The sequence below is a fragment of the Callorhinus ursinus genome, unplaced genomic scaffold (assembly GCF_003265705.2).
Source record: "Callorhinus ursinus isolate GAN/ISIS: 27379988/994484 unplaced genomic scaffold, GSC_fseal_2.0 scaffold2, whole genome shotgun sequence".
Classification (NCBI taxonomy): Eukaryota; Metazoa; Chordata; class Mammalia; order Carnivora; family Otariidae; genus Callorhinus; species Callorhinus ursinus.
The window spans coordinates 14,081,078-14,102,597 of NW_027397064.1; the positions used below are offsets into that span (position 1 = coordinate 14,081,078).

Sequence of the window (21,520 nt, forward strand, 5' to 3'; positions counted from 1 at the left end):
TCAGGCTGGGCCGACACAGCCACGCGAGGCTTACACTTCTGAACTCTAGGCTGTTGTGGATTCATAGGCAGTTACACCGTGGCTCCTTGAAAATTATATATTCGCTCCTCCTCCCAGAGGGGCAGACTGCGAGGACAGTGCTGGAGCTGGGGCTCCGACATCAGCGGATGGACCGGACAGAGGGCTGGTGCCTCTGGAGTCCGTTGGGCCAGCAAGCCTCAGTTTCCCAGATTAACCCTCGGATGACTGAGGTCCGACTCCTGCCAAGCAGGCCTAGAGCCTCCGGGCTACTGTGTGTGCCCGCGGAGGCCACCAGAGCAAAAGGGCCCGGTGGCAGGTGGACCTCTCACTAAAGAGGGCCTCCCCTGTTGTCGGCCCCGGGGAGAAGAGCCTACGAAAGGCCCCTCTGGGGAAGCTCCAGTGGCTGCCCTGGTAAAAGGACAGGGAGGAGGAGAGAGGGCAGCCATTAGGGAACCACTATTTTTTTTTTTGTCTAGTAGCTCTCAAGCTTCCAGAAAATTCCCGAGGCCTAACTAAAGCACGACCTCTCCAGCTGTAACTGCTAAAGGCCTTTCCTTCCCCTTCCCAGCAAAGGGGACACTTCCCGACCCTCAAAAGCTATAGGAGAGCTACTGAGGAAAGTAAAGCTCCTCAGCCTCACACTGGGGCCCACAGGCGCAGGATGCAAGGCAGATGAAGAGGAAGGGACCAGAAGCCTGGGAAATGCAAGGCATGGTGACAAGAAAAAGGCCGGCCTTCCCCAGGAGGTTCTGTCTCCTCAGGCAAGGAGAGTCCCCTGCGGGTCAAATCACCACCTCCTCATGGGACAAAGGGCCACTCTTATCCTCGCTCCTCCTTTTCCACTTGGCTGCTTTGCAAACTAGCGGAAGGCCGTGGAGGGTGGGCCCAGGCATGGCAAGCCCACAGTATCAGCAGGGGGCGGTCCTCAGGCTTTCCAGCCTCAGAACAAAGCTACCAAAACCCTTCTCCACCGTCCTGGGTTCCTGGCATTCGGGGGAAGCAAAACAAGTCTGGGGCACACAGTCTGACCAGGGGGGTACTCACAGGGACCCCAGCACAGAGAAGTGAGAGACAAATGTCATAGGTAGAGGGCACTTGCAAAGGAGACGTTCCACCCTCGCAGGCCCAGCACGCCCCTGAAGGATTGGACTGGGGGGTGGGGTGGGGAATGAGTGACGTGTAGCCACATCTGAAGCAAGATGAGAAGGACCTGGTGTCGGGAGAGAGAACCAGGGGTGCGCACTCCCTGTGTTACTCACTGGTTCTGTCCCTTTGGGTGAGTCACTTAAGTCTTTGGGTTTCAGTTTTCTCATCTGTGAAGTGGGGTTCTTTGATGTAAAGCACCTGGCGTGGAGGGAAGACTCTGTAAGCACACCCATTTCAAGAATGCAGCTTTGCAAATGGAATTGATTAGTAGGAGAAAAAATAGAGTTGTTAAGACTTTATTTGAAAATTTTATCTGAAAGACCACTCCCCCCCATCCCCCATGGCCTATGGATTAGCTCATTCTCTTTTGTTTTACAAGTGAAAGGGAGGGAATTTGGGACAAAGAAGGGTGCTTTGTGAAGCCCCGCAGGGACTGTCCCCAAAGCAGAGGGGGACAGCAGCCTGCGACCCCCTTCCCGGGCCACTCCTGCGAATTCAGAGAATCCCAAACTCCTTTCGCTCCTCCCTGCCTGGCTGCTTCTCGCTTTCTGGTCTGGACAGTACTTGGCAAATGCTATTTGTCTTTTGTTTGTTTGTTTGTTTGTTTTATATAAGACGTGAAAAGTTACCGTAAAACCAAAGGGAGAACAGAAGGACGAACCGCATACCAAACTCTCCGAAATGTTCAGCGTTTTGTATTATTTTAAGAAGCTCCATAAAGGTAACCCGCCTGCAGGCCTCCGGGGTTTCAAACGACTTCATACCTAGCTAAGCTCCAAAGCCATCACACACCCACGGGCTAAATTAAGTGACGCATTTAGAGGGGATGCTCGGGAACGGGGGCCGCTCTCTGGGAGGATTACAATTCTGCTCAGTCAAAACAGAACCAAACCCAAATCCAGCACTACAGTCTTAGGGGGCTGGGAGCAGGGACAGTATGGGAGAGGGTGAGGGGGATAAAATGGGCAGGAAGTAGGGAAGAATGTGGGCACATTTTCCAGTCATCATCATAAAAGAGAGAGGGGGAGATCATGTTTCAGGTAATGAGAGCAATCCACAGAGAGAGACCCAAACTATCTGTTCCACCATAATGAGTCGCATTTTAAGCTTTTTTTTTTTTTAACCCAGACTGAAACCGAACTATTTCCTATTGTGTTTCAAAACCAAACCAATACAATTTGCATAACAAACCCCCTAGAGCCATTTACTTAATATTTAACTAAGACTAAATTACGAGATGCTACTTCAGAGAAACTGGGCAGAATCTCTGCCGCCTAATGCTGTTTCATTCAAGGCAAGTTAGCATGGGTTACAATCTGGCCAGTGTTGAATACTTTTCAAGACTCATTAATCTCAGGCAAGAACCAATTTAATGAGCAGGGCAATCTTTTGAAGTGAACAGTGGTAGTGGTTTAAACAGAAGATTAGGAGCTAATCACATTTAAAGTCATCTTTGGACACTAAAATTGACCCCGGACGAGGGGGGTGAATTCCAGGGACCGGGCAGCCCATTCCCCTCTCCTTCCTTACTCCTCTGTGGGACAGCCAGATGGCAGCCTGCCCATATGCAGAGACACCAGTCCATTCTGCCCACCGTGACAGGTTATCACAAAGTTTGCCTCTTAACCAATCGATGGGTCAGCTTTATAAAATACTACTCTAGACTCTACAGCAGTTAGACACTGTCTAGATCATGGGCACAGTTTAAGTGTAAATTCCAGGTCTGCTTTGTACCGTTGATATCAGCTAGCTACGGTTCAATCATCAGAATGTGAGCCATGTGAAAACCATCATTTCAAACTTGAGCTCTCCGATATGAGTTAATTTGAATGGGAAGACTAGGAACAGAAGGACCTGGCAAAAAGAAATCTGCTCCTCAGATTCCTTTGATATTCCTTTAAAGTGTTCCTTCGATCCTGTTGAACACAAACAGCATGCAGTCTAACAATTATTCGGCAATGGATTGGGTATGGATGTCAATTGTACTGTCTGATATTGAGCGGATTCATCACACAGAGACAAAATTAGTAAAGCCACATTAGCGTTCAGTCTGCAAAAGAGAGGACATGGGTTTGGTTTTTGTTTTTTAAATGTGATCTGGCCCAACTTTGGCACTTTTGCTTCTTACTCCACGCCAGAGATGAATCTCTTCTAAAGGTCATACAGTGAACATATAAAGAAGACTCATGACCATGTTCTGTTGCAGGCCTCCAAGGATCCTCTAGCTGCGTCCTTTCATTTGAAAGCTAGGCGCACTGCCGGCCAGAATCCTCACCTACCTCGAGCTGGTTTCACTGCTAGGATTACAGTCCAAATCTTGATATTCCAGCCTGGCCCGTGGCTCTGTGCCCCCATTAACTGTCTATCCCCACCGCCAAAACAGCTGTTTGGAGCAAGTACAACCCGTGCATACACTGGCACCAGATGGCTGGAATCATGAGACTTAATGAGCTGGGTCCGATGGTCTTGAAAGGAGAAGACAGCTGGGAGGTGACCAGCAGGCACCTGGGGTCACAGCTTCATTGAGCAAAGGACCACACTGTCCACCAGCGTCTGGCCCCATGATGTTCTGGCTCTTGGATTCCCTGGAAACTTAACGCCAAATCCCCCCTTTCCTGAGCGACTTTGAGTGGGTCTCTGTTTCTGGAAACCAAAGAGCACTACCTACAAACATCAGCCTGGTGTTCCTTTCATGGTATTACAGGACCAGGACCTTCTGACCAGACCACAGAGCTGCGGACCGAGTTGGAAGCAGCCCCTCCCCCCCCCACTCCCTGCCTCTCTTCCAATCAGGGAGGTCGGCGGAAGCCATGAATCCTCAGAAGAGACATGAATTCTGCCTGAAAACGCTCAGAAGCAGCCATCAGAAAAACTGTCAGCATAGCTTGGCTAGGGTAATAATTTCTTAAAAATACTCTCACTTAAGTGAGCATGGTAGGGAACAGATCTTTTGATGTTAGGTAAAAAAAAGTTTGCAGATTTTCTCATGCACATATTTGCCATGTTCACAAATGAGAAGAATGTTTACAAGTAGGAAAAACTTGAGACACATTTTAAATTTATTGGAGTTCAGGCAGCAGGAACCAGGTTTTCTAAGGGCTAGTCACTGGAGCAAGCTATTTGTGGCCAGGGAAACTACAGGCCAGAAAAACTTGGTGCCTGAAGATAGGAATCCCAAATTCAAATGCCTGAAAGGGGCCAGGGCAGTCACAAGGGGTAAGACAATAGGGAGTGGTGAGGTCTGTGCCCAAACTAAACACCCAGGATAAAAGCACTGAAATTAAATTTTTGTAAAAGATTTATTTTAGAGGGGGTGGAGGGGCAGAGGGAGAAAGAGAGAGAGAGAGAGAGAGAGAATCCTTAAACAGACTCCCTGCTGAGCGTGGAGCCCGGATGTGGGGCTCAATCCCAGGACCCCGAGATCATGACCAGAGCCAAAATCAAGAGTCAGACACTTAACCGACTGAGCCACCCAGGCGCCCCTGAAATTCAATTTTAAAGGACTTTAAGTCACTAATGATACCATAAAGTTAAATACCATTTCTCAAAGTCTCAAACTTCTAAAGATCTTATCTATAAAGATACATGGTCTCTGATCCATGGAAAAATCAATAGCTCAGTATCATTTTATAACTGATGAAAAAGTCAATTAAAAAACTAAAGCCCCTTAAGAAAAAAAAAACACTCAAAAGGCAGACTAACAATTCACAGAAGAGTTCATACAAATGGCTAATAAAAATCTGAAAAATGCTTTCATCTTCACTAAAACTATGAAATGAAAATTAACTGAGATACCATTTTTTCATTGGTGAAATCAGCAGTGATTAAAAAATGAGAATGCACAAAGTTTATGAGGAAAAGTCAAAATGGGTCCTCACACATGATGGGGGTAGTGATACCACACTATTTCTAGGAAAATAATTTAGCAACAGAGCTCAATGATTCTATGAATGTGTGTCAGGAAAAGTTTTGCTCCCTTAGGGGAAAGCCAAATGTTTCCTAGTGGATGTAATTGAATCTCATTTTGGTTTGGTCAGGACAAAGTCAAAGACAGATTTGTGGCTCAACTTTGAATCAGCAGGCTACATTTCATTTCATACTAGGCCTTTATCTCCTAATTTATCCGTATTTCCCCAAATTTTGCTTTTCCCATTTTTTTCTTGCACCTCGTTCTGAATGCCAGGAGGTATCTTAAAAGAGGCAGTATATAAATAAGTAAAATATCATTAAGAACAGACAAGAAGGAACTTCCCAAGGATCAACTGTGGTATCAATATTTGCATTGCTCTTTTACTAAATGGAGAATAACTTGATTTAGCAAAAAAGTGAGATTTTTGCCTGTTACAAAGCTGACCTCCATGCAATTTCAATGAAACGACCTCTCACCTTTTGGAGACACAGCAATACTATTTCAAAGCTTTTATTTTTTGGTGGGGCTGCCACCACACCAAAGTGGGAGTCAAGAGATGAGATAGTCACTCTGGACAGTGATTTCCTAAAGCATAGTCTACCATGTCTTTTCATGAGAATCTAGGTCGATAACCATTCAGTCATCTCTGCTCAGTGAAATCCAATGGTTGAATCCAATGCCAGGTTAAATACCCTGGTAAGTGACAGAAGAGGGAAATGATGACTTCACTGAGGTCTTTCAGCTAACTGAAAAGGTTCGCTTGTCTACATTTTCTGGGATAAAATACTTTGACTTGTCAAGAAAGTTACATAAAAGATGCTTAGATAGAATACAGAGTTCATAAATGTCATATGGACAAACCTGCAACACAATCATAGTGAATATGCAATAGAAGGTAACTTTGGGGTGCACCTGCCTGGGTCAGCTGGTAGAGCGTGTGACTCCTGATCTCGGGGTTGTAAGCCCCGGGTTGTATGTAGAGATTACTTAAAAATAAAATTAAAAAAAAGAAGAAGAAGGAGGAGGTAACTTTGGGCAAAGTCATTTTAATGCTTAAAGCCTCAGTTTTAACATCTCAAAAAAAAAAAAAAAAAGAGGGGCGCCTGGGTGGCTCAGTCGGTTAAGGTTAAACAGCTGCCTTCGGCTCAGGTCATGATCCCAGGGTCCTAGGATCAAGCCCCGCATCGGGCTCCCTGCTCAACGGAGACCCTGCTTCTCCTTCTCCCACTCCCCCTGCTTGTGTTCCCTCTCTCGCTGTGTGTCTCTGTCAAATAAATAAATAAAATCTTAAAAAAAAGAGAGAGAGAGAGAATGCTCTTCATGTCATTTGGCTCTGTTCTCAGAAATGACTCCAGCAGCTGTCTGCACTGCAGGAGGCTCTGGGAGCCAGGATCAAATCCACTTCCCCTAATGTGATCCTGGGTGAGTTATTTAATCTTTCTAGACATCAGTTCCTGATCTGTAAAATGGACTGGCAATCACCACTTCTCAGGATCGCCGGCAGGATTAAAGGAGGTAAAAATATGGACAGCATCGTCACAGTGAGTGTTAATATACACTGATCCACTCAACATAGGGTAGGGCTCATTATTATTTGAAGCATTACTATCCCGATCTGTAAAATGATGAAAATGATACTCACCCATTGTTAGGAAATCAAATAAGATAATGAACACAGACGCCAATAAAAGCAATGGAAGCCTTACAATGTGTGTGCGTGTGGGTGGGGGCACAGTCAGGATTGCGACGAGGAAGGGCTTAATAGAACCATAAATTCTCTGCTAAGCTACCTCAGATGGTATGAGTCACCCGCGCGATAAATAATTTTTAAATGCAATAACACCTGTTGTGATTCCATCCAAGGACAACTGTTGAATAGATATAGAATCTCACAAGAGGTTTGGCACTCTTGAACACAGTTGCCTTTCGAAGACTTTGGGGCGAGATAAGCTGTTTAACACTAGGGGGCTTCAGCTCTGCCTCGTGTAATTAGCGTGGCTGCATCCTCACTCCCTGAAGACCCATGTCCCTTCCGCAGGAGAGGCTCCCTCAGAGGAAGGACCTCACTGTGCTCCACCCTGCCTTGCCTCCCAACTCCCCCCCCACCCCCTCCACCACCAGGGACTCCCTTTACCTTCCTGTGGAGCCAAACCAAGCATCTCTCCTGATCTCTGCAGCCAGCACAGAGCTCCCTCGTCCCCACCTCTCAATGTGCCTCTCCATCTGTGCCTCTCCGGGCCCCTCTCTCTTTCTCCCTCTCTCTGTCTCTCCTCGTCCACCTCTGCTTGTCCCTGTCCCTCCCTGTCCCTGTCTAACTCCTGGAATGGCTTCCACGGTCTGTCTGCACAAGGAACTACTAGGAATTCCCTGCTCTGAGGATCCGACTGACCCCGCAGGACATGGAACCTTGAGCCCAGGTGCCTGTGGACCTGAGCACACACCCATTTTTAAAAGCAAGGAACTGCTCACCAGAGCGCAGGATGATCTGCTACTCAAAAGTTGCTCTTTTACTTTCTCAGGCCAAGATCTGATTTGCTCACTCTCCGACAAAAGACTGGTAATTCACCTCACACAGGAAATCCTTCAAGCACTTTGAAAGGAGGGCTCCACGGTGAAACATAACAACCAAAAGGACAATCAGAGAGTCCCCTGACTGCCATCGGGTGTAAAGATCCTCTCAGCCCCTCAGGAAAAACGGCCCACTCTCGGTGGGGGAGACAGCTTGCCTTGAGCAGACGGTGCACATGAACAATTATTAAAGTGCTTTACATCATTTGCCTCACTCAACCACCATAAAATTTGGAAAACTGATAAATATTCATATGCACACACACTTAGAAAGTAAACAGCAGGGAGGAAACACAAGCACCGTGTACCTTTGCAGCATTTCAGAAATGCTCCCTGCCCCCACGCACTCTCCTTGCCCTCCTAGTAGAGCCAGGGACAGCCCTGCTCTGCAGGTAGGGAAGGGACATCAGAAAGAGACATGCACGATTGATTACACGAACTTTTGCCTTTTGCAAGAAGCCTATGCTTTTGCAGAATCTCAGGTCATACTCTCGCTCATACAGGAGCTAGATTTCAGAAAAAGACTGGTTGGGGACAGGGATGGGGAAAGGAACCAGTGGCTTGTAGTTTTAGAGAGAAAAGGAGGAGAAAAAAAGTCAGGAAGAATTTGGGGCCAAATAATCATAACCATAAGCCCTAGAGACCTTAGTGGTTAAAGCTCTAGGCTAGAGTCTTCAAACCAAGCCTCGTACATGTGGACTTCAAGGATTCTTTGTTCAGCTGACACATAATGTTTTAAAGATGTAAGCCTACATTTAAAAAATGGGAGGCTTTCCACTAAAAACACATCTAGCAACTCCAGCCCATTTGCTTCGCGAAGGTCACAGGTGGAGTGGAGGGGTGGCTGCTCCCCAGTGCCCCTAGTGGCCACACCGTGACTCTCACTGACACCCGCTCCCCACCATCCCCACCCAGGACTTCACTCTTTTACTTCGCTTCTCTTGCCTTAAAGGACATGTGAGGTTATGGCTTCTGACGGAGGCTTCTCTAGACCCTTGAACTTGGTCTACAAATGAGAAAAATAAAGCTGAGTGGTGGAGTCATTTGCTTAAGACCATACAGCTTCTCAGAGCAGAGCTGCACAAGAACCCAGACTCCTTTCACACAGCCAAGAGCTCGTGAACCCGTTTTCAGCGCAGAATCTTGAGTTGGGGAAACAGCGTGCTGGCAGCCTCGCCCTGATGCTCCCCCTCCCAGGGAAGCAAACTGACCTCTGAACTGGTTGATCATTAAAGCTCCCTCGCCTTCACAGACGAGTCACTAAGCACGTTCATGCAGCGACTGGTAGCGTCCTCCCAAGTGCCAGGGCCCTAGTTCCGAGCTTCTAAGACCACTTGGAATGATTTAGTCAATGGCTTCTAGTTTCAGTTTTGGGTCAAATTGTACTAAAATTGGCCTCTTGGGAGGATGCATTTTACGCCCCTATACATGGGTTCTCAGAAACATCCGTTCTCCTCTGCACCTCACATCATCTCTCTTCTAGGTTTATTCCCCCAAATAGAGGTGTGTGCCAATGTACATGCATCACAGGTTTGTTTGGTTTTTGCAAACAAGTTGTGTTCATAGCTTTTTAATATTTCCAAAGTAAACCATATAAAAATTCGACTCTAAGCGATTAAAAAAAAAAAAGAAGAAGAAGACCACATATGCAAAGTATCTGAATGCCAAAGCAGGTAGCCGTTGTAGGCGTAGTCATGGTTAGTGAGTAATCAGCATACTTACAACCCATATGATGATCAGTCTTCTGGATAAATAAGGATCAATGTTCCAGTGAGTGAACGGAAGAAATGTGATGTAGAAGACTTCTTGACCCAGAGCGGCGGAAAATCGGAATAGGTAATAGTAGAAATAATTCTTCACAATGTACTTCTGTACATAAGCCTAAAAGACAAAAGTTAGAAGACTCTGAGTTCATCCAACATGTCACTATAGGGTAAGTTTTAAAAAACTTCTAAAACTCACAGGCTCTCAACTGCCAAGGTGCCAAAGTAATTACAATAGCATTGCTATCCGTGTGCTCAACCCCAATTTGTCCACACAAATACAGAAGAGGTTAGTTCTTCATAAAATTAAGTAACATCCAAGACAGGCTATCAGGCGAAGGCACACAAGCCGAAATCTTGTCTCCTTTGTATATTCAGAAGGTAAATGCTGTGAAGACACTCTCTGGGTCTAGGATTATGGTAGGTAGAATAATGTGCCCAAAGATTTCCCCATCCTAAGGGATCTATGAATTTGCTGCCTTACATGGCAAAGAGGACTTGGCAGGCGTCATTAACGATGTGGAGATGGGGAGATGATCTGGTTGGGCTCAGTGTGGCCACAAGGATCCTTACAAAATGGGAGGAGGAGGCAGGAAGGTCAAGGACAGGGTGATCTGAAGATGGGGCGAGGGACCACGAGCCGAGGGATGCAGGGCACTTCTGGAAGCTGGAAAAAGTAAGGGAGCAGATTCTCCCCTTGAGCCTCCGAAAGCACCGTAGGCCTGGTGAGGCCTTGGTTTTGTCCGAATAAGAACCATTGTGGACTTCTGAGGTCCAGAGCTGAAAAAGATACATTTACATTTGTGTTGTTTTGAGCCACTAGGCGTGTGGTGATTTGTTGCAGTAGCCACGGGTAATGAATATAGAGACTTGAGAAAAATCACTCGCCAGTGAATATTTTTAGTTTACCTTTTTTTTAAATTTTTATTTATTTGAGAGAGGGATAGAGAGAGAGAGAGAGAGAGAGAGAGAGAGAGGAGCAGGCTCCCCGCAGAGCAGGGAGCCCCACATGGGGCTCGATCCCAGGACCCTGGGATCATGACCTGAGCCGAAGGCAGACGCTTAACCGACGGAGCCACCCAGGCGCCCCGTTAGTTTACCTTTTAAATGGGATTAGTACAGTCAACCCAGTGGAGGGATAGTATAAGAAACACATCAAGAACACACAGGGTCTGCTAAAACGCAGTCCTATTTTCAACCATCCCTTCACTGGCTCTTATCCTGGCAGTAGGCAGGGAAAAAAAAAAAAAGACTTAAGGGGGTTAAAACAGGAATAAGCAATCTATTTTAAAATATGCCAAATGTCCTTAAATTATGGTAGATCAGTAACGAGTTAACAAACAAAAACATGGTCACCCTGTTAAATCAATCTAAAAAATAGAGTTTTTGTGCTTTTTATGGTAGTCATAAGCTTTACAAAAATAAAATGAAACCAAAATGAAAATAGGGAGAAGAGGCAGCCCTATGACGGGGGCAACAGTGTAAAGGGACTCTCGTAGGTCTGCATTTTGGCTCTGCTTTGCTTTATACCAAGTCTGGGGTGCTCAAATCCTTGGCGAAATTCGAGACTAAATTGCATGCATTTATTCTGCAAATATTCATGCTGTGCCTACCGTGGCCCAGAACCTGTGCAGAGTGCCAAGAATATTCAGATGAGCCAGGCACAGTACCTGGCTTCAAGGAGCTCTTGTGGAGGGTGCCAGAGAGTACTGTTTGGGGGAATGAAGTCTTTAAAGGACGAATACTGTGTTTGAGGCCTTGAAAACAAGACAAGATTGCTTTTATATTTAAGGAATAAAAAAAAATGACCCTGGAAATTGCAAGAATATTAACTGACTTGACACTGTTGGCTGCGTGCCAAGTATGCATTCCTCTCTCCTAAAAGGTTCCTGATTTTATTCCAGCATCTCTACCTCCCCCCCCACCCCCCCACCCCCAGAGTCCTGTGACTCAGGGGGAAGTTGACACTGCTCTCAACTCCAGTCATGGGAAGTTCAAGGCTTCAGCCTCAAGCCAAGAAGTGCATGGCATGGCCCCAGAGAAAGTCACTGGCGAGCACGTGCTGTAAACTAAAAATGCATGTCTCTTCGGGGACAAACTTTACTTCTAAGTAAATTCAAGTTAGGATGGTGATAGATCCATCCCAAATAGGAAAGACAATAATGCCCAAAATGAATGAAATAAGGAAGCATATAGAGTTTTACCTCTCTGCCAAGATATTAGGGCTGGATTTGCAGAACAAGAACCAATAAAATTGTGACAAATAAATGACAAACTCCCCTCTCTCTGATATGAGGACTAATCGCTGAGGCTTCTGGTTTATGAATATACATCCTACAGGCTCATCCTTGAGGCAAAACCTGTAAAAAGCCCCTTTGTATATAAAGATTCGTTATTTTAACCCACCAGCTACCAATATACCCAGGAATCTGTCCTGCCTTGAAGCTTTACAGGGAGAAATTTCCCAAACTCTGAAAAGGGTCAAACTCCTCCCTTGTGTCATTTCATGATACCCAAATGTTATAGGACATTATCAACACTCAGAGACAACCATTTCCCTACCCTAGAGATTTACCTGAGACCAAGTTCAGGATCTCAATCCTAGTAAATAATTGAAAGACTGGCAGGGATGACAGCAAATCACTTTCATGAGACATACTACTAATGAACATATTTCGACTTGCTTTTTACGATCTCTGAGGATTTCTCTCTTTTGGAGGAGAGCTAGATATTCTTTAAATCTTCTTAGGAACAGAAGAAGCAAAAGTGAAACTAAAAATATCAGCGCATATATAGGACACCCAAAGGAGTTTTTAGATAACATCTCTGAATATGTAATTAAGTAGCACGAAAGCCAATTATCGGTCTCCAAATTCTTGGGAATTAGATGTACCTAAATAAAAGAGTTGGATGCTTGTCTTTTCAGAACCAGAATCGACGTTTCCCTTGTAGGAAATCTCAGTGTAGTACTTCAATATATCTTTGGAAATAATAAGAATGCTAGTATATATGTTGGTCCCAATGGGAACAATTAGAGGGAGCGGAAACAGGGGTTAGAAATAGAAATGGTAGATAAAGCCAATGGCAGAGAGGAGCAGAGTCGAAGCTGGGAGAAAGGAAACCAGGTCCCAGGACTCTGCTTCTCTATTTCTTGAGAACCAACCACACACGGAGGCTGACAGGCCAGGACGTGGGCAGGGTCTCCAGACCACGAACCCAGGAGGCAGGGATTAGCAGCTGAGTTTTTAGACAAAAGATCGTAAAGGCATTGAACATTTAGGTGGGTGGAGAGCTATTTGTAGAAATCAACTACTTCTCAGTGAGCTTCTCATCTGTCACAGAGCTAAATGAAGAAGTTTCTAGGAAACAGGGAGACTAAGATGGAAATGACCACATATCCATTATTGCTAGCGGCAAAATGTCACTGACATTTGTATTTGTGTGTTTGGCTTATTGCTTTATTTTCCTGAAAGTTATAAAACAAGTGTTTCCACGGGTGAAAACAATTTTTCCTTTCAGGGCATAATTTCCTCTAATGCAGTCTTCCAAGATGGGGCTGTTGGGAACCGCCTTGGGGTGGAGAAGAGCTGCTCAATGTTCTCTGCAAGGCTGTGTTCTCTGCAAGGCTGTGTTCTCTGCAAGGCTGCCTGCAAGGCATAAATAAATCAGCAGGAGGGGCAACCACACAGGCTGACTGTACCTCAAAGAGAAAGAGCATGTTAGAGGATTCTCGACTCGAATCTGCCCCCCCCACACACACACACCTGAATGGTGTTTTGTTTTCCAAACACACCCGGAGGAGCCCTACACAAAAAGGAAATCTGGCCGGGTCAGCACCGCTGGATGGAATAAGGGCTGACCCAGACAGCAGAGGAACAAACTCCGACAGACTTGGCAACTGGCCCAGCATTTGAGCTTTCAAAGGAGGAATACAAGGAATTGCTTTTAGCTGAAACAATACGTGACCTTGGGGAAGTGAATTCCCCCTTCAGCACCTCAGTGGCCTCAGAGGCAGAGGATGGAGTCGGTTAGCTCAACTGGTTTTTAATATACAAAAAACAATTACAGGTAGGGAAAGGCCCCTTAAATAAAATGTGATCCCAGGGCTTATTCCATAAAATAGAAACTGAAAGACTGGACTAACTGGTTGAAAGTAAGGAGAAGCCTAGGGGACCTCTAATTTCAGGCCAGGCCGCCCTGTACCCCCAAGTCTTTCTCTGGAGTGTCTCCTTGAAACGTGTCGGAAATCAGCTTGAAAACCATTGACCTTCAGCTCTGTCAGACCTCACATACCTTTCTGTAATCAAACTTGGACCGGGATAACACAGGCTATGTGTCTGCCTACCTTGAGGTCTTTATTTAAAGGATTTGATAAACTCAGGACCAATGTCGATGCGAGGTCATTTTACTTTTTTTTTTTTTTTTCAGATCAGAGCTGTAACTGTGTTTTCCAAAGGTCAAGGAGTCCTTTACCTCAACAGAGCCCGAAGGGATTCACATCTGAGGCGATGCTGTCTGCAGCTCCAAGCAGGGCACTTTATTTTACTTTTTATTATTTATTTATTTGACAGAGAGAGAGAGAGAGAGAGAGAGAGACCGCACATGAGCAGAGGGAGCAGCAGAAGGAGGAGCAGGCTTCTTGCCAAGCAGGGAACGGATTCAGGACTCGATCCCAGGACCCTGGGATCATGACCTGAGCCGAAGGCAGACGCTTAACCAACTGAGCCACCCAGGCACCCCAAGCAGGGCACTTTAAGTGGAAAGCAGCAGGAAGTTCAACTTCTAGGGCCGATGGGGATCACATCTCTATGGGGTATAGCGCAATCTTACTTAAGAAGTTTAAGGCCCAAAGCTCTTTTATAAAACACATTGAACAGCATCATTCCCTTCACCTGATGAGAAAGCAGCCACCGAACACAGAGGGGATGGCCTGGAGAGGGGAGGCCACCAAGCCTGGAGGTCAGGAACACGGGGTCTAGAGCAAAGGACCACCATGCACGACCCACATAGTCTCACACCAATGAGTTTCCCCTTCTGTAAATGGGAATAATAACAGTACTTACCACTTAGGGACGTTGGCAGGATTAAATCAGCATTGCTGATGAGGCAGAGAAACCACCGAGCTGCCGGCCACGGATGGTGAGGGTAGCAATAAAGATTTCTCAGAAAACACTTTGCAGTTCTAACGGACATGCGCATCACCTGGATCTGGTTAAAGATGCAGCATTTGATAGAGTTCACCTGGGGCAGGGCTGCACGTTCTACTGAGCTCCCAGGTGATACCTACGCCACCATGTTCCCCAGCCGTGGACCACGCTTTGAGTAGAAAGGCCAGCCCACTGAAGAGTTTTTAAAAACAAAAGTCAAGCTCTCAGATTTAACCCTCAGTGTCAGAGGAAGTCTCAATAGGAGTTTAGGAGCATAAGATAGCATGATCAAAGCAACAGGTAAAAATGCTGGTGACAAACCAGCAGGGGACGGTTAGTGAGGTCCATGGACGATCCTACAATATAGTCTGAATGCAGGAACTGAGCCCAGGCAAGCACCTCAATGGCAGGAGGTACCAAGGGGAAGGCACGTGTAAGAGATGCCCCCCTCCCCCTCACCAAAATAGCAGTCAGATCAAATAACCAACTGATTGTGAAGAAAGAAAGAAGCCGTCTTGGGCTCCTTGCCTTCGTTCGAGAAGAGTTTACATAAACTCCTGGATGGACCTGCTTGCCCAGGATTATTTTTCAAGATAGGCTATATCTTCATGTGCTTGGGATTGTGCGGGAAGAAGGGTATCAGCCTATGGTGTCCAGATTGTTAGCCATTTATGGAGACTGGGGCTTCCCCAGAAAAATACCTTCCATGGTTGGGGCAATGCCCCAAAAGGCAGTAGATTCAGGACTAAAACTCCACCTTGCCTTGCTGTCATACCCTGCATATATTCAGCCAGAATTTCTAATCTAGAGCCCAGAGATTGGGAAGGGCAAATTCAAGGAACTTGATGCCTCTTTCAATAGAATCTCTGATTTGCAAGGTCTGGGTCCTGCCATCTCTCTCTGAAAGACTAGGCTTGGGTGGACCTGCCATTACACCCTAGAGGAATATTTATAAAATAAACACTCTCTTAAGCTATTATGAGACACTACCTAGCATGTTAACACACAAAGTACAAACCAAGCAAGGCTCAACCTTTGAAAAGAAAACTGAAAATGGCAAATCTTTTCCACACAGAGGCCATGTCTATGTAGACTATTCATTCATCACTTACACTTTAGTGATGGAAGGTTGACAATAAGCAAGATTATTTCAGTCAGCTATGTGATGAAATTAAAGCAGACTAATGTGTACAAAGTGATATGTATGTTTTGAGGATTGCTCCCCAAGGAAGACCCCTTCGAGTTGAGCCCCAGACGGGGAGGCGAGTTGGTTCCTTTGGGATCTGAGGGTTAGAGAGACCACTTACTGAAAGACCCTGAAAGAGCAACCAGGTCTGTGTGCTGGAACATGGCGGGCGGGAGAGAGAGAGATGGATGAAGAGCAGAAGCCGGATCAGGCCAAGCTTTGGGATTTAGGTTGGCAGCAGTGTAACTCACTGAGACAGTTTCAAATAAGAGCATGATTTGATCTACTCTGACAAGACTAAAACAAATTTTGGCTCAGAAACAGTGAGAAGAAGCCCTGCTTTAATTCTTCGGGTTTTTTTTTTTTTTATTTCTTAAACGTCGTGGGAAAATACCATTAATTAGCCGCGCTGAATTTAAATGGGGGGGAGGGGGAGGGATCCCATTGTTTCCACAGTCAGGTAGACACATGGCATCCTGGATTCACATTTGCTTAAGAATATGCTCCCATCACTTTTAATTACTCTTATTATTATTTTTTTTTTAAGTTCAGGGGATCAAGACTGTCCAACCTACAGAGACGATTAAATGATGATTACTTAGCAAGCCTAAGAAAGATTGGCAGTGTCCCTTGGAGGGGAAACAGAAGGAACAAGAATGAACTAGGGTTTCTCCTTTCATCTTGAAGTCCAGATAGAATTACAAGTTGGGTGAGCTCACCGATGTCTGCTCAGTGATCAGTGATTAAAATTTCAGGATGGTGACACTGAAAGTCAATAAAATCGAAGGACAGCTTCTTTGAATAAAAGAGCTTGAAAGGGAATTGCCCATGAACCCCTTTCTTCTGCTTGGCTGGCATTTGTCGGGACCCCTCAGTCTGTGTCCGAGAATAAGAGGGTGGCTGGAGGGGACTGAACCCAGAGTGGCTTTTATTGATAGTGGGGATCTGTCGGGGTTTGAACTTTGTTTTTTTTTTCCCCTCCTGACAATCCGTCACCTCTCAGCTGATCCTCTGAGCATTTGATGTCTTTTTGTTCTTCTCCTCAAGAGTTGGCTCTCATCTTGGGCACCAGCAGAAAGGGTGGACCGATAAGTATCACAGATTGTGAAATTCTTTTTTTTTCAAGATTTTATTTATTTGAGAGAGAGAGAGCGCAAGCAGGGGGAGCAGCAGAGGGAGAGGGAGAAGCAGGCTCTCCACTGAGCAGGGAGCACAAAGTGGGGCTCGATCCCAGGACCCTGAGATCATGACCTGAGCCAAAGGCAGATGCTTCACCAACTGAGCGCGCCCCCCCCCAGGTACCTCAGACTGTGAAATTCTTGAAATTGTGACAGTGACCCACCGCGGGAACAGTGCCCCACCTGAAGCTAGAAATGGGCCCTACAACTTGGAAGAACACAGTCTCATCATCACTTCCAGAACCCTGTGCCTGAAACACAAAATTATCTGCTTAGGAGGCAAATCAAAGAACTGGGGAGAGAGAGAGAGGGTAGGACAGTGTTTTGCAGAGCCGAGAGATGTGGGCCTCTGCTGGGAGAATTCCCTCCCCAGACAATAGGGCAACAGGAGTTGCCACAAAGAACAGAAATAACCATTCCCATTTTTAAGGGGGGTGGGGTGGGAGAACAAGCTGCCCTTTAAATTCTCAAAATGTGTTAAGAACTTAACTGTTTTTCAAAACATTTTGGATCTGCTAAAACCTGAAACACATTGTACCAAACATTCTTCCACTTAATTGGTAAGCCCTTGCGTATTCAGGGGGATTTTTGGTGCAGATGTTTCTGATTCATTTATATTAACTTATCAAAATGACATTTGGAAGAGCTATATGTGCAAGAAGGAGTCTTATAAACTTGGAGTTCATTAGTTTTAATCCGGGAATTTCACCCCTCCCACCCCGATGCACACATTCAGAATCCAGAACTTGGACCTGCTGATTCCATTCTGTTCTAACAGGCAGCATGAACTCACCCTTTCCTAAGTCCCTTCAAAAAAAAAATTTCTACAGCGTAAAAGGCACGCCTGAAATGTAAGAAAATTACTCAGGCCCATAGAAGGTTTTCTTCTTGGTGCTCTTTTACTTCTAAAGATTTAAAAACACATTTAAATCAGACAGAAAGGAAAATAAAGGCTGACCAGTTGGCCCCTGAAGTCAAGGGGGTTTTATCCAGAGGCTTTCCTGCTCCTTTCTTGTTTCTCTGGGCAAAATGGGGCACAGCATTTTTAACTTGGAGTTTTCTTTGTCCAAGGCTATCGTGGTGGTTCGGGTGTGTGTGTCCATGGAGAAGGAGGAAAACAAAAAAAAGAAGCCTTCTCCGTACTCCCCCGCCCAGCTCCTTAAGTCCAGCCCTCTACTTTTCAGAGCTCTCCAGGAATCCAAGATGGTAAAGATTGTCCAGGGATGGGGTGGGGGGGAAGGCTGGGGACGTTCCATCAATTTCCACCATGTTTTCAAACTACAGTTCCCTCTGGAAGGTTCTCTCTGAGCCAGTTTAAAGCCACCGGTCACAAAAATAAACTTAGGAAAAGCTTTGAAATTGTGTGCGCATCCATGAAAGGACATGAAGAAGAAAGCCATGCTGGGTCTGAACAATGGTCCTCTCCCCACCCAGCTTGTCCCTGGCACACTCTGGTTTCTATGTGCCTTGGGAAGGCTGTTTTGTTTTTGTTTTTTTTTTTTTTTGGTCTTGTTTTACTTTTAACGTTTTTGAGTTAAAGTTCTGGACTTTTTTTATATCACTTGTTTTTTGTTTTGTTTTGTTTGTTTTTCCTGATTATCTGATTATCACTTGTGGTTTTTTTTTATGATTAACACATCTTACTGGAGAACATTTAGGAGTCCAAAAACTATATAAAAACAAAGTAAAAGTGGCCCCTAATCCCACCTCTGAGACTCAACCCCTTTGGATATCTCCGCTGGTCTTTATCTCATGCGTAAATGAGATCATGTGGTGCCATGTATTTTAATAAAATTGAGATTCTGCTCTATCTTAAATTTTTTTTTTAAAGATTTTATTTGTTTGCGAGAGAGAGAGAGAGAGCGAGAGAGAGAGAGCACTAGCAGGGGGAGTGGCAGACAGAGGGAGAAGCAGGCTCCCCGCTGAGCAAGGAGCCCGATGCGGGACTCGATCCCAGGACCCTGGGATCATCATGACCTGAGCCGAAGGCAGACAGACGCTTAACAGACTGAGCCACCCAGGCGCCCCTTAAATTTTTAAGTATTATTTATTGTATTGAATTTCCTTAGATCCCTAAATATTTGAGATCACGATTTTGACTGTCAACTTTTTACAAGTGCTACCTTCACTGTGTTCCACTTTCTCACTCACCCGTTCCGACAGCAGATCCCCGCACAGCCCAGGACAGCAAGCAAGTCTGCAGGTTGGCCTTTGTGGATGTGAGCAGGAATCTCATCAGCCTCAAACTTTACAGAGTTCCTTGCCCACTTCTTGCTGGGGCACCTGGAGGCACCATTCCAGAGCACTTCTCTCTCCTTCGTTCATTACTTAACCTGAACAAATAAGCATCTACACCGATGACATTCCCTGCAACCCTCTGTTTATATTTTTTGGTATTATTGTTTGCTTGTTTTGTTTTCCCAATGACCTAAAGTCTCTTTGCCAGATTATGCAAAAGCTGCAGGGATACCCTTTAAGGCTGTCCAAGGGCCACAAAGCACACTGCTGAAGAAATAAAGAATGAGGGGCACCTGGGTGGCTCAGGCAGTTAAGCATCTGCTCAGGTCATGATCTCCCATCCTGGGATAGAGCCCTGTGTCAGGCTCCCTGCTCTGAGGGGAGGCTGCTTCTCCCCCACTTCTGCCACTCCCCCTGCTTATGCTCTCTCTCAAATAAATAAAATCTTGAAAGAAAGAAAGAAAGAGAGAGAGAGAGAAAGAAAGAAAGAAAGAAAGAAAGACAGACAGACAGACAGAAAGACCTGGAGATGGGCATGAGCCATGACAGTCACTATGCTAAGGCTGAGAAAAAGTTCCATAATCCATCTTGCAACAGGTAAAACTAGGCCTCTATGGCTTTGGAAGTCCCAGGGGTTTGCACATGACCCAGAGCCCTCCTTCATCAGCTTCAGCTCCCTCTGATTGAGGTAAATGGATATAAATGGAACCTAAGAGGGGCTGGGTGTTAGTCAGCCTTGGGTCCAATGACAGATCTGCTGGGGCAACTCTGGGGAGGCATGAACTTTGTCATCTCTGAAGCGGATGTGTATCCTCACCTGTGCAGTGGGTATGTCTTTGCCCATGCAGCAGGCATGTTCTCACATGTGCAGTGGGTGTGTTCTCACCTGTGCAGTGGGAATAACACCAGCTCCCTTGCAAAGATGTTTGGAAGAGGAAATGAAGTCCCTTATATAAACCACATCATACCACATCAGACACTCAATATGTGTCCAATAAATGATAGTTGTATTTGCATTGTTTTTATTAACAGTATAAAGAATGAGAAAATGTCAGAAGTATCCAATTATAGTGGAAGATGAGGAGGGAAAGAAGTAAGACGATTTAAAAAACAAAGACATCAGGGGCGCCTGGGTGGTTTGGCTGCTTAGGCATCTGACTCGATCTCAGCCCAGGTCTTGATCTCAGGGTCATGAGTTCAAGCCCTGTGTTGGGCCCCATGTTGGGCATGGAGCCTACTTAAAAACAATAATGAATAAATAAAATAAATAAAAAACAAAGACATCATAGAGGAGGCAAGTAAGCTGTCCCAGGAAGGATGACTGGGACTGTGACAGATGACAAAGGGAAGACAGGCCTTCAGCTGAAGGGGAGAGCATGAGGAGAGCTAGGGGGCAGCAAGCCACAGTGTCCCCGAGCAGGGCACATCCAGTAAGAGGGAGAGTAAGGTATTTACAAGGGGAGCTGCCAGTAGCTGGGCCAGAGGAAGACCAGAGCCAGACAGAGGAGACCTGAGAACCTGACAAGGAGGTTGGCTTTAACACGTGGGTGACGGGGGCCCCTGAGAGTGAGCCAGGAAGTCACCGGTCAGGGATGCGCTCTAAGTGGCCACCACGTGCTTGCGGTCCTGTCCTTTCTCAGTGAGCTCCTATCTCTTGCAGACGCAGAATGTCCAAGGGTTGGTCACAGACAGGCTGCCACAGGCCCACTCAACCACATCCCACGCGGTGCTCTTAGAGGGCGTTACACCCGGCCCTCCTCCGCCACCCAGAGTCCCACAGACCCACGTGAGCCTCCCTGTGCTCCCATTACACATCTGAAGTACAAGCTGGACCCTCTGAGGGTCTCCACGGGCCATCACGGAAGACGAAAACTGCCTGGTTTCTGTTTGGGCCTTGGCTTAGTCATGTGGGATCTGATGATACAGTGATTTAGCAAGAAACCACAGGAACAAAAACAATTTGATGAAACCCAGAGAAAGTGAGTTCTTCCATCAGTGGCGACCGAACGCCACGGGCCATGCAATGCCCCACCCTGAACAAAGCCAGAGGCTCTGGGTTTCAACTCTGCTCTGTCACCCAGGGCCATGTGCTCCAGATAAACAGGGACCACACTTCCTACACCTAAGGACGCAGAACTCGCTGAAAACACCAAAGCGCGGAAAAGGTGGTTCTCATTTCGTATCATGGAATCCAATTTCCAGAAAGTGCCGCATGACCGGAACTGATGACCCTGACGCAGCAGAGACGGTCAGAGAAACGTGGCTGTGCAGCCTTGATAAGCCAGGGCACCAGACCAAACTGAACCCCCCGCGACATCTCTGCTGCTTACAGGGGGCCCAGGATAAAGCGGGGAGAGCACAGA

General features: G+C 46.0%; 1 protein-coding gene across 7 annotated transcripts in view; it reads right to left on the bottom strand.

The window, feature by feature from the left end:
• Positions 1 to 21,520, bottom strand: part of SGPP2 (sphingosine-1-phosphate phosphatase 2) — a 176,371-nt gene that overhangs the window by 52,086 nt on the left and 102,765 nt on the right. For all 7 annotated transcript variants that reach the window (XM_073878081.1, XM_073878078.1, XM_073878089.1 and 4 more), the window contains one exon: positions 9,368 to 9,526. In XM_073878081.1, the coding sequence (XP_073734182.1) occupies positions 9,368 to 9,526 (159 nt within the window). The remainder of the gene's footprint in view (positions 1 to 9,367; positions 9,527 to 21,520) is intronic.